Source organism: Lissotriton vulgaris, chromosome 5, assembly GCF_964263255.1.
Source record: "Lissotriton vulgaris chromosome 5, aLisVul1.2, whole genome shotgun sequence".
Lineage (NCBI taxonomy): Eukaryota > Metazoa > Chordata > Amphibia > Caudata > Salamandridae > Lissotriton > Lissotriton vulgaris.
Genome location: NC_141693.1, coordinates 1,316,632,625 through 1,316,646,753, shown reverse-complemented (window position 1 = coordinate 1,316,646,753; position 14,129 = coordinate 1,316,632,625). Strand labels below are relative to the sequence as shown.

The following is a 14,129-nucleotide window of genomic DNA, read 5'->3' as shown; positions in this document are numbered from 1 at the left end:
AGAAAGAGCCGAATAGTTTCTTACCTGTTGGTGTAGTTTTGCAGCTTGTAGACTTTCTGGATTCATTAGCGAACCCACCCACCTCCGCCAGAAAGATGACAGGAGGAGAGGGATTAAAAATGGAAAAAGACTTTGAAAAAAGAAGAGGAAAATCAAGAATAGCACAAAAGAAGAAAAAAGAAATCCGAAGATGACGCCCAAAGGTGGGAGCTTCAGGAGGAAGCACGCTGACGTCACGGAAGGACACCAAATGGCGGATGTCGACGCCCACCTGGGTCACGAAAAGAGAAAAAATACCACGATTACGGACCCAACCACTAGACTGCAGAATAATGCACAGCATAGTTAATCCAGAAAGTCTTCAAGCTGCAAAACTACACCGACAGGTAAGAAACTATTCATTATTCTTCCATCTGTGAAGTCAGACCCATTTCAGCTTCAAAAGGAATAGGAAGTGCCAGACTTTTCCCAAGTAAGTATTTTGCTCCAGATCCGGTGATAGTCTTGGGGTCAAGGAAGCCTCAAGCTGTTGCACATTACTCCAGTTTATACTGACAAGGAGACTACACACATTCATTTGGTAGGTGGGATGATGTGTAGCATTTCAGCAGCTAGCATGAAGATAGCAAGTGCCACAGTGTGTTTGGGCTGTGTGGATGGGTCTCTCTAAGCCACATTGAGATTTAGAGATAAATTACCATGAGAAGACTGACGAGGCTTCCAAGAGGTTCTTCAATAAAGGATGCTCATGTCGAACTAGGTGACAGCACAGCAGTAGTGTGTAGAACTTTCTGCTCATACGTAGTATTTGTCTTCTAAGGCAAATCTCGGTCTGAGCGTATGCTAATTTTGAGATGGCTTGTTCGAAATCTGAGATGAATACCTTGAAGGTGATGGGCCTGAAAAGGAATATAGAAGGCATTACAGACCTTATGATAGACCATTTTTTTCTAACTGAAGGTTAAAACACTCCAAGGCTACAGCAACAGCAGCTGAAACTGAGACAATGTTAGGAGCACTGACGATTTGCCAAAGGGAATGAAAGCAGCAACTTTCTACAGCTGCAGAAAAGCCACCGCCAAAGCAGTACCTCTCTCTCCCACCTGACCTCCCCCCTCGCTGTCTGTCATTTTTGTAGAGGGGAAGTATTGCAAACATCTGAAAGAGTGACAACTAATAACAAAAGACTAATCCGTCTTGACTATTTCTCAGAACAGCTATCCACTCAAATTCAAGGTTACTACACCTATTGTACCACCAAAGAAATCTTGCTAACAGCATCAAGACTAGCTTTGGGAAAATGTAAACACTATTCCAAAAGCAGGCAGTAGAGAGATCCATTATGCTCCAAAAAAAGTAACAGGAATCGATTCCCATTACTTTATGGTTTGAAAAAAAGGACAAAAGTGATAATTGAGACCCATACTGTTATTTCAGATTAAGAAACAGAGGGATAAGAAAAATAAAATTCAGAATACTGATGTTGCACCAGATTAACCCTCAATGTCCTCAGGTAGACTGGATGTTCTCCTTGATTTACAAGATGACTTTCTTACCATTCCCATCATGAGTCTCAAATGTTTCAAGCATTTGTAGCATGCAAGAACAAATTCCAATTCAAGGTTCTTTCTTTTGGCCTGGAGTTGGGTCCTCACATTTTCTCAGAGTGCATAGCAGTGGAAGTGTCTCATCTGAGAAAACAAGAAATCTTCTTCCACCCATATTCAGATGACTGGTCTCAAGGGCATGTAATAAATCATTTATATCAAGCTGCAGACATCCTGTGATGTCTAGATGTTCACCTCAATATGCAGAAGTGCAATTGATTCACTGCTTAGGAGCATCTTTTGACACCTAGTTCGTAATGCGTATACTTTCGAGTGGAGACTTGCATCTATCCGTCTGAAATGGTGCATCTTTTATGAACATCTCACCTGGCTCCTCTCCATATTTCCTCTTTACTAGTCTTGAAGGCATCATGCATCTTTCTAGTCTCACTTGCCATGCTTCACGAGACCTTTACATTAGTGTCCAGAAGACTAATGGAATCAGGCTTCTGGTAGGTGTAAGAATAAGTTGACACTGACTTGGTAAGCAATTTAATTGTTGCTTGCTGATGTCAATCAACCAGTCTCTTAAAGGGGGTTCCATTCCATCAGGAGAACGCAAAGCAGAACATAATAACATTTGCTTCCCTTAAGGGTATCTACAGATACAAGGAACATGGTCAAAGTAGTTGGAATCATACCATATTAATCTGTTGGAGCTGAAGACGGCCATCTGCCCTGAAGTCCTTCCTCCCATCATTTAAATAAAAAATCCTTCTTGTTCAGACAGACCACACAGCAACATCGTATTGTATTACCAAGCGGGGTAAGTGAGGCACACTCTAAACCTCTGTCCCTCAAACTGCAAGCAATATAGAAATGGCCATTAGCGAGGGGTCCAAGCATCACAACAGGCCACGTACCAGGTTTCCAGAACACACATGCATACTCTTGAGTATTCAGAGAAAACTACAAGTGAGTTCCCATCAACGTCGTGCTTTAGAGCATCCTTGGAGAATGGGGCTATCTACAAATAAACTAATTTGTGGACACCAACAACAACACATGTCCAAGCTTTGCCTAACAACCAGGTTCCATTAGGAAAGCCTTTTTAAAAGACTGATCAGGGAAATTTCTCTACACTTTACTCCCATTCCATTGATACCAACTGCAGTGATCCTGTGTACCACTGCAAGACCAGAATGATATTGGTAGCCTCAGAATTTTGTTGCATCTAAATTTTCTATAAAACCACCCCCCCAATCCCCGTCTCCTATGGTCTCGAATCTGGGACGGCTGGAACACTTACTGCGGAAACCATTGCGAACCCCCACTTGTTGAATCGCTATCAGAAATGAGTGACTGATGCGCCTAAATGTAAAAGACTGGCCACATGACAAACTATATGCCTCTGACACACGGGATAAAGTTGATACAATTATCACCCACTATGATGTATCTACTAATACACTGATGTATGCCTTATTGTGTCAACTATTTATACCATTGCAGGGGTGTGGAATTTAATAAAATATCTACTTGTCCATGGGGCAGGTTGGTTCATAAATCTACTTGCCCTGTAACAAAATCCACTTGTCCCTTTTGTGCCATGTAATGCGGCAACAAATTACTGCAGCAATCTCATTATATAAGAGTTATGATATTACCTCTCTTATTATGCCAGGGCACGTACCATAGTAGGATTGCATACTAGCAATTCCCTTATGCTGCCACGTTTCTGCAGGTCTGCATACTGCACTGAAGGTATTGGTAAGAAATAGTTCAAGGGTTGGAATGCCCTTTTGAGTCTGTGCAAACCTACTAACATGCGTGTTGGGTTGCACCAACTCTTTTCTAATATTTTCCTGTACTGAAAAAGGTTGGAAATTTACTCTTGACAGTCGCAGGTGTAAAACTTCTTCCAGGGTTGGGCAAAAAGTGGTTGGAGGAAAAGTGAACTTGAAACATTAAGATTTTCACATGAGACAATCTACACATGCACATGTGCTCATGCTAAAATGCAGTTCACAAATAATTTCTAGGAGTACTATTTCTTGGCCTACTTCTGTAAATTCTTGTGAATTCATGGAAACTGTATATATGCACTTAATGCAAGGATATACCATGGATACACTTTTGAGACTTTCGTTAATAATTGGGCTTCTAATTAGGCCCGGCGTTAACGATGAACTAATTTGTTTAATAAAATTCTGTCTCTCTCTCGCTCTCTTTTTCTCTCCGGCTTCACTGTCAGTGACAGTATTCTGCTCTTTGACAAGGAGCATATTGGCACACAAAGTAGTTTTGTTCAGTGCCCGGAACTGCTGTGGCAATGTGTGCTTTTTGAGACCAAAAACACATTTTGCTTTTGCCAATGCTTGTTAGAATGGTGAGGGCCCAGCAGCTCCCACACGGATACGGTTTCACAGAAACCATGCCTGAACAAGTCACGCATTGACAAAACCAAAAGGCCGACCACCAATTTCAGACCTACTGGCTTTGACAATGCTTGTTTATTTTTGTGTCCGATAATCGTATTTAAACTGGTTACACTGATTTTCCATTATGAATATGTTTCGGGAAATATAAGCATACATCAACATGTTGCTAAATGATGCAAAGATATGGTACCTAAAATCTTACAGTAGCAAAATGTTTTTTTTTCTACTTGCATTTTTTTTAAACATTTTATTTTGAAAGCAAAGAATCATCACTCTTGCTTTGAAGCTTCGGCAAATATTTGCACATAATCAGAGAGCATTCTGGGAGCATTATACCTGGCCTCAGATTACTAAACTTTGAAAACGTGTATACACATTTATACTGAAACCACCGTCAGTAGTGCTGGCAGAGTTTACAGTATTTACTTTTAGTGCTCACCCTAATAATAAAGGCTTTGCATTAATGAACCATAAATACAAGCTTGAACAGCATTTAACACATGGACACAAATATTACCTTAACAGCAGACATTGCCCTTTCCAGATCCATAAAGTGATACTGTAAACTGGCAGCCAAAGGGTTTGTGCTGTAGGGGGTTGGGCCTACTAGTCCCAAGGACAAAATACACTTGAAAACTTGTTGCCCTTGACCCCAAACAATATGTCCCGGGAGTCGGGCTGTAGGAATTCCACATCCCTGCATTGATTAATGCTAAAATGTGTCCAACTGTTTTATCACTCAAAATAACAATAAAATATTTTATTACCCCCACGCCAAGATATAGTGATTTCATACCTTCTACATCTTGCAAGGTTTAGGCTTTGAAATAAATCAATAAAGGTACAACTTGAAACGATTGCTGCTTATAGGAAATTTCCTTTACAGACCTCTTAATTTAAGGTGCCTGCATTGAAAGGTTCCTAGGAGGGAATTAAGCCGGTATTTCTTCCCATTGGAATTCCTTTTCTATCTTGGAAATTGAATATTTTGCTATCAAAATTAATAGGTTTACAATTTGAACCAATACACAAGGCAACACTACAACATTTAGTATAGAAGGCTTGTACCCCTTCTATTTACGGAATAAGCAAAATTCAGGCTCGATGTTCTCAAGAGCCACACATGTTTTTATGGGGAACAGGATGAGAATGAGAACTCATCGGAATTTCCTACAAACTGTAATATTGTATTTCCATGTAAATCAAACTATCTCTTTACCAACCTTTTTTCCTAACCCTTCCACTACAGCAAAAGAAATGGCTATTTACTAAATAGCGGAGGATTGCGCTAGCACTGTACAGTGCTAGTGTCACAAAGGGCACTGATTTCTGATGTGCTGGGTTTACCAGCAAGTTTTGAGCAATAAAGTTTTCAACAACTTCAATTTACTGTTCACTAAATAGACCTTAACATTTCTAAAATTCTGTCTGGAAAGGGTAACGGATGCAAGGCAATCTGTCCACTTACTTGTAAATGATGTTGCTGTAAGGAAAGGCTTCTTTACAAAGAAACAATCCATTGGATAGTTTGTAGGCGTTGTCAGCCAACAAATCAACTCCTTTCCAGGAGGACATATGCTTTGAAAAGGCTGCTACCTCAGCTCTAAGAAATGCCCTTGTTTCAGGAATATATAAATTTGCTAACTGGCGATCCATTGATAAGTTTACCAAATACTATAGTTTGGCTTTGGACTTCAAGGCAGAAGCTCAAGTAGGTCAAGCCTCTGAGGAATTTCTTTGGGTGAGGAAGAGTGTTGCTTTTCTTTCTTATTCACAATTTCTACTGGCTTGGGCTTGCTTCTCTATTTACTGATTACGACTATTTATGAGGATCCCTGGAAGAGAAGTTAATTAACAATAATCCTAGTTCTCTTCAAAGGGAATCCTCTTCAAATTCATGAGCTACTCCCACACCCCCCTCAACAAGAAAGTATAAAACATGTTGTCCATGCAGCCAGAATCCTCTACAGTCTGAAAAAAGTGAAATAACCTGTGAGGCATAATGGGGCACAGGAGGAGGGACACGGCCCTTAACCCCTTCCATGCGGCCGCGATTCCCCTGGTGTGCTGTAAACAACACGAACAGGGGCGGGCCGTGACGAACCCCAGCCGTCATCAGCACATGAGCACCGTAGTGCATGCCGGCTGGGGTTCGTCATCAGCATGGAAGGGGTTAAAGGAACAGTGCTATTGTTTATTGTTGTTTTTTTTTTTTTTGTTGCTTTCATGCATAGTACAGCCTATCTGCTAACATTGCTCTCCATGGCCTTTCTTTATCCTCTTAACAAAAAAGTTTAACAAAAGTGACGGAAAACGTTTTTCATAATGTAGTGACTATTCACTTAGTTTCATTTGATGCCTTTTTTAAATTAAAAAAAAATTAAAATGTGATAATTTTTAGCCTTTAATCGGCTGCAATGACATTTGCTTTTTCTACTGGAAAGCCTTGCAAAGGTGTACATATGTACATTATGATATATATTTTTAGGAAAGTGCTCTGGGATCCTGCACATGGTCAGGACAATTCAGGGCTTATGATTCTGATGAGGATTCCCGTGGAACAGAACTAGAATTACAAGTAGGTAACTTTTCCTTATGATTCAGACAAAGTGTGCTCCATCTACCTTAAATATCAAATAATGTTGTGCAGCTATCCTGACCAGTTGGCAGTGATCAGTAACAAACTGAAGAAGGGAAATAGAGTGGATGGGTGGTTGTACATGTGTGCTAGATCGAGGTGCATGGGTGACTAACCACTATTACCTTAAAGTTAATTGCCGTTTCTGGTGTTTCATCATATACAGGTCAAAGGATCATGTCTTTTCTGGAGAGCTGTCTCTCACCCCAGAACCAAAAAACTGTTCAAAATCCTGCTGGGGGCCTTGCTTTGATTCAGGAGGAGCTGAAAGACATTGGCCGGCACTTTACTGCGGTGATTCAGCATAACCGGTTGGTTTTTGGGCCTTACTACTCAAGAATTCTAAAGAAACTGCTTCTGCCTGAGATGGAGGCTGAGACAGGGATAGATTCCCGCTAGAACTTGCTCTGATGGAATCTTCCACATGGTTTTCCTTCCTAACCAAGAAAGACAACAACTTTCTGGTGTGCCCTGTGGCTGGGGACATTAAAGACGTCTTCATCAGTTTAGTGGCATTGTCAGTATTTATACAGGCCACAAAGTGATATCTCCTCACCACTCCTTGTGCCAGTGTTCCAATACCTTGCTAGTCAAATTTTGACATTTGTATCTCTTTTTAAGTGAAATTACTAAATGGGAATTGTTTTGCTTCAGAATGGATGAGTCCCTATTTGTAACTGCTGATTTATTGCTGAAGTGTTGTTTACCTGAACATATTTAAACCTTGATAATGATTCTAAATATCCCCATAATTGGATCTAATTTGTGGTAATCCTGCACCATTGAAATTCTGTATACGCTTTGTTGCTGTATTCTTGTGATCTCATTAGATGGTTTGAGATGGAAGGCCTTTTTCCCATGCTTGTTGCTGCATAGTATGGATGGTTTGCAAAAATGCAGGTACCACAGCTGTGTGGACTGGTATGATAGGAGATGTAACAGACAACCATGTATTATGACTCCACAGTAGCAATCTAGTCTACAGTGCCATAATAGCTAGTGGTGACCTAAGTCCCTAGAACCATCACCATTCCCTCCTCTAGGCCCTTCCCCAAATATGGATATATAGAACCATAGCATACATTTCCCATTATGCATTTGTTTTGTAGTACATGCTTATCATTAGTTGAAAATGCATAATTCACGAGAATGACCTTTCCATAATTGAGGTAATTGTGAGGTTTTTGTTTTGAAGACACTTTGTTAAAACACACTTGTCAAACCTCTTAATATCTATATTATCCATGGACATCCTGTTTTCACTTCTTTCCTATATTCTGAGAACCCGGTCTGCTTTTCAGGCAGGCTTGCCCTGGAGAAAAAAAGCTAGATTTTAAGTTAAAATTATCTCAGTGACAATGAGATAATTCCACTGCCATGTCCCGAGCCTAGGGCCACCCCCCCCCCCCCCGGCCTAAATACTTCTGACTCTACACACTCAAGGATCAGCTACGATACCAATTATTTAACATCGTTTAATATTAATAAAGCTTCCTGTTCCCCGATTAACTTACATACTTTAGATTATGCTCCATATACCTGTCCTTTTTGCTCTCTTCACATTATGGAACACCCTCACTTACAAAATCCTGTTGTCACCTCTCACAACAAATCCTCTCCTATTATCAAACTAGCCCTTTTAAACGCTCGATCACTCCCTAAACACAGGTATGAAATCGCTCAATTCATTGACAGTGGGCAGTTGGACATTTTATTACTCACTGAAACGTGGGGAGACCAAGCCTCGGACCCTGACTTCACTTCAGCCACTCCAGAAGGATTCTCCAATATCAGGCTTGATAGGTCACTAAATAAAAAAGGTGGGGGAGTGGCGATTATTTTTCGCGACACCTTTCGTCTACGTACGGAACCCCTAAAAATTAATACATGCGAAGCTTTGAACTTCACTTTTGTCACTCCTTATTCTACCTCCTTTCGAGGTATTTTGCTTTATCGCCCCCCTGGCCTCCGTTCCGCTTTTTTGTCCTCTTTGAGCCACATTTTAGAACCAATTCCTGGAGAAAACAATTTCACAATTCTGGGCGATTTTAATTTTCACTTGGAGAAGAAGGAAGATCCTGATACTCATTCCCTCCTTACGGAAATTAATGCAGCAGGTCTTGCGCAACTGGTTCATTCACCTACACATCTAGCGGGACATACACTGGACGGAGTCTTTTCCAATCTTGACTCCTTAACCTTAGAGCACATACTACCTCTCACATGGACAGACCATTCTGCTGTCTGTTTCAATATTCTTCCTCTGACACCGATTCTCACAAAATCCTGTAAACCAGGCACTTTTAAATCCTGGAAAAATATCAATGTTCCTGAATACACCAACAACCTAGACGCCTTGAAAGAAATTGACACTGCTGATCCAGAAGCCGCAGCCATTTACTATACCAGATGTATTAAGACCGCAATTGATACCTCTGTTCCCATTAAAAAACGCTCTTCTAACAGGTTGTCAAATTCTGCCCCATGGTTCACTGAAGCACTTAGGTTAGAAAAGCAAAGCTGTAGACGCCAGGAACGCAAGTGGCGTTCTAACTACGACCCTTACGAGAAAAGTTGTTATAAAGAGAAACTAAAAAATTACAAATTATCAATCATTAGTCAGAAAAGTATTTTCTTTAATAATCAAATCGAATCAGCTCAAGATTCAACTAAACAACTTTTTCAGGTCGTTTCTCATCTCTGGACATGATAAACCTTCCACTGCAGAAGCCTCCCAATCTATGTGCAATGCACTTTCCACCTACTTTCAAGAAAAAGTGTGCGATATCTATTCCAATTTTAACAAGTCCACTAACCATGCACATCAGACCGATTTCCACATCACGCCCAACTCGACTCCCCTTAATTCTTCTACAACTCCCAATCATTCCAATTTCTCATTTAGTCACATTTCGCCTGAGATGATCCTCAAACTAATGATGTCGACCAATTCTGGCTCACCTGATGATCCTTGCCCACCTTCAGTTTTTAAAATAGCTCCAGAGAAGATTTCTATTGCTCTCGCAAACATCTTTAATGCTATGATCTCATCTTGCATCTATCCTACTATATGGAAAAAAACAGTTACTAAGCCTCGTCTCAAGAAAACTACGTTGGGTCCTTCCAAAGTAACCAGTTACAGACCGATAGCATGTATTCCCTATCCATCCAAGATCATTGAAAAAATCATGAACATTCAATTATCCGAATATATAGACTCCAACAACTGTCTAGATGCCTCCCAATTTGGCTTCAGGAGGGGACATGGGACCGAGACAGCATTAATAAAAGCCTCAGATGAGATACGAATGATCCTTGACAAAGGAGGCGCCACGGTGCTCATACTACTGGATCTGTCCGCGGCTTTCGACACGGTCGATCACGCTATTTTGATCGACCGTGTCGGAAAAGCTGGAATATCATCTGATGCTCTCTCGCTCCTGGCATCCTTCCTGACAGACCGAGAGCAATCAGTCTCTATGGGCTCATTCTCTACTGACTCCTTTACACTACCTTGTGGAGTCCCCCAGGGATCCTCGCTAAGCCCAACGCTTTTTAACATTTATGTGACAGACTTAGCGAGGATCATCAAAGCTCATCGTCTAGCAGTTACATCGTATGCAGACGATACACAACTTGTCCTGGCCATTAATAACAATGGTATGGAGGTTGCCAATAACTTCCAAAAAGGAATGAGTGCCATATGTAATTGGATGCACTTGAATTGTCTGAAACTCAACTCGGACAAAACCGAGGTAATGGTGTTTGGGAAACTCACTCCTGCATGGTCTTCTATATGGTGGCCACAAGATCTTGGCCCCCCGCCCAATCCGGTTACTAAGGTTAGAAATCTTGGCGTTATCTTTGATAACAAACTCTCATTTAATCAGCATGCCAACTCTATAGTTTCGGCTTCATTTTTCATACTTAAAATGATAAAAAAAAATCAGCCCTATCTTCCATTAAACACCATAAATACCTTGATCTCTACCTTATTAATGTCCCGAGTTGACTACTGCAATGCTCTCATGCTTAATGCCCAAGAACAAGTAGTCAACAAACTTCAACTAGTTCAAAATGCAGCCGCTCGACTTGTCACAGGTACACCAAAATTTAAGCCAATTTCCAATACCATCCGTAATCTCCACTGGTTGCCAATTAGACAACGTATTTAATTCAAAGCCCTCTGCATTGCCTTCAAGAGCATTCATGAAAAATCACCTGCCTTTCTTAAAGACGCTCTCCATCCCTACCGACCTTCACGCAATCTTAGATCTGCTGATGCTAATCTCCTGGAAGTAATCAAAACTAGGAAAGCTACTTGGGGAGATAGATCTTTTGCAGTAGCTACAGCTAAATTATGGAACTCCATGCCAAGACATCTAAAAAATGCTCCTACATTACTATCATTCAGGAAGCAACTGAAGACGTGGTTGTTCAATTATTAATCTCCCTGACTCCTGGGCCCAACCTTCGATTTCTGTCTATCAAAGCGCCAAGACACCCTTGGGTAATCGTGCGCTCAATAAATCGCATAAAATAAATAAAATAATAAAAATGTCTGAGGACTCATGAGAGTGCCTTGCTCATTTGCCTTTTCATGATTTTAATCTTTCCTTTTCAGTATTTCCTACATTTTCTTAGCCCCTGGAAGTAAATACCAATGTAGGATAAATATGAGTCTGCTGTAATGTCTCGTTGTGAGGAGCTCTAAAAGCTCCAGGTTCTGACTAATGCAAAATCATTGTAGCAACATATTTTGTGTTGCATTGTAGAGGATTGTTTTGCTGGAAAATGTGTTCTTTTCATTTTTAATACATATATGAGGAAAGTACTTCATATCTTATATTGAGGGGGAACTGGTATCCAATAGAACCCTTTCTGTTTTTGAGTGTGGATCTCTTCTAGATTCACATATGGTGATTAGTTTTCTATCTAGTGGATGGGACCAGAAGATCAGGGGAGGGTTAGAAAATGCATTTACTGAAACTTTCAGAGCAGTTATAGGATCTTCATTGATAGTCATAAGCACTGAATAATTCCCCCGCTGCCTGTGGGGACCCCGGAACACCTTTGAAAATATAGTCTTTAAAGGAATCAACATTGCAGAATGGTCTCTATCCTAAATAATTTCTATGAAAATCTAATGTTAGAATACCAGAGATGTTATTTACTTTCTGAATGCTAGTAAATCTTGATGAAGATGAAAAAACATTTGAGTTTACATCACAAGTCGTGGAAAAAGGCTGCCTTTTGAAATACAAAGCGTAAAGATAAAATGCAGCATGATAGACTAACATTGAAATAGGAGAAAAAGGAGACTCACTGTCCCATGAAGAATTTACCAAAAATGCCTTGCACTGACAATTGCCAGTGATGGGTTTTTTTTCTGGCTCCTCCAGACAAGATTTCTGGTGCTTTTCACACATCTGAAAAATCTTTTTTTCGATTTCAAAACATTTTTGCTCTACATATTTCCAGCTCTTCCTTCAAGTAAACCTCCTCTGTCAGAATGCCTTGTCGGTTTAGCAACTGTCCTACTTGTGCAAGGAAGAAGGCATTTTGTGATGCACACTAATTCTGTGTGGTATGCCCATCATTATCGCATCTGGCAAAAGGATGTTGACAGTTGTAGCCAAATATATAAAAGGACTCTTATGGACAGAGAGGGCCTCAGATTAAGATAATGCCGGATAGGAGTGCAGAAGAAAAGAAAATAATTCCATTGGAAAGATCTGCCTTCTGCCCTTTCCTTGGTAAAATTCACAGAACTGGTAAAGAATACAGACACAAAGTAACCTTCAAGATCAAGACAACACTGTAATTCTCATCAAACTGATTGTCTGAATATTCTTAAAGAATTTTAGTGCCCTTCCAAATGATCAAGTCATGCAGCGAAGTGGAAAATATTTTTTTATCTGGTGTTAGAACAATGGGCATAATCCTATTACTGGCCAAGAATATGTCATTCTTCCATATCTACTTCATTTGGGCAAATCTAACATACGGTTCTCATCAATAAAAGTTAACTTCGTAGCCAGTACTGCATACAGGATATCACCTCAGCAACCACCCTTCTCCCAAAACCCTGTAATACAATATTTTCTCAAAGGACTTAGGAAAGTTTCCCTCCAATTAAAAGACCTTCGCTGCCATGGGTACTAAATCTAGTGCTTTTGAAACTGATGGGAGGACCTTTCGAACTGTCCATAAAGCATCCCTACAACATCCGTCATATGAAGACTGCCTTTTTGATAGCTTTTACCTCTGCGTGCAGAGTTGGTGAACAACAAGCACTTTCAGCAGTAGAACATTTTACTGTCTTTCATCAAAATAGAGTGGCATTGCTTACTCATCCCTCTTTCTTGCCAAAGGTAGTATCTGATTTTCACCTTGATCAATCTACAACATTACCTACATTCTCTAGAAATTAAAAGGTTTCTCTGTTTCTACTTCCACAAATCAAAAGATGTTAGAAAAACTCATCAACTCTTTGCAAGCTATGGCAATCTACGTCAAGGTTTAGCAACTTCAAAACAGACCATTGCAAGATGGATTGTTTCATGTACTTCATTATGCTACCAATTAGTCAAAAATTCTCTTCCTGGTAAACCTAGGGTAGCTCACAAGAGGCAAATCAGCAACATCATGACTTTGATGTGTGCTTATTCTAGACATTTGTAAATCAGCACCTGAAAGTCTATAAATACTTTTACAAGACACCACTGTGTAAGCACAAACGCTGCTCCTGAGTTACAGGAATCACGAGAAGCCCTCCAAAGGTTGGAAGAGGACGCAGCAGAGAGATTTACTATCAACCTCGGGGCAGGAGTAAGTAGTAAAGTAAGTTCAACCATGGTGGATGAACCGGGGGGTGTTTGTATGACTGGGGGGAGTCTGGTGACTCTGGAGGGCAAAACAGGTGGCAGACCTACAGGGATAAAGTCTGGGGGGCAAACTAGATATGCATTGAGAAGAGCAAGTCTTAACCCGTCTAACGTAAACTTGCAAATTTGTGACAGCATTCGAAAACAGGGGGTTTGATTTGATAAGAAACCTATTAAAGCGTCACTCTCTCAGAATAAGGTAACAACTGGGGAATGGGTCACTTTGAAAAATAGAAAGTAAAAAAAAAAACGAAACACCCCTCCCTGAAGCAACATAATCCAAAACGTACTCCCTCACTAAGGAGTAATTTTAAGGTTGCACCCTGCACCTTAATACTAAAACCAATAGGTTCTATTTCTGTTAGCAACCCCATAGAGTTATCTGAATTCTCAGAAGGCATATTAAGTCAAAATAGGTTTCAACCACTCGCAAGCCAGAATCACTAGAAGTAGAGGTCACAAGAGAATCGGTAATGGCAGACAAAAGAGCTAAAGTTTCAGATATGACAAAACTGAGTGATCTGGTTTCTCTGAGTGAGAACCGGGCAGGGCAAACTGGTGAAACTGGCTCTGAGTTAGCGGCAACCCAAAGAGGGAACGCTGCAGACCAGACTCT

General features: G+C 40.5%; 1 protein-coding gene across 5 annotated transcripts in view; it reads left to right on the top strand.

Moving 5' to 3' along the window:
• TCP11 (t-complex 11) overlaps nt 1-11,215 on the top strand; it is a 576,996-nt gene extending 565,781 nt beyond the window's left edge. For 4 of the 5 annotated variants that reach the window (XM_086923230.1, XM_086923227.1, XM_086923231.1 and 1 more), the window contains exon 10: nt 6,793-11,215. In XM_086923230.1, coding sequence (XP_086779356.1) covers nt 6,793-7,025 — 233 coding nt within the window. In that variant the 3' untranslated portion in view covers nt 7,026-11,215. The remainder of the gene's footprint in view (nt 1-6,792) is intronic. The other variant, XM_086923232.1, reaches the window with a different exon arrangement.
• The last annotated feature ends 2,914 nt before the right edge of the window (nt 11,216-14,129 follow it).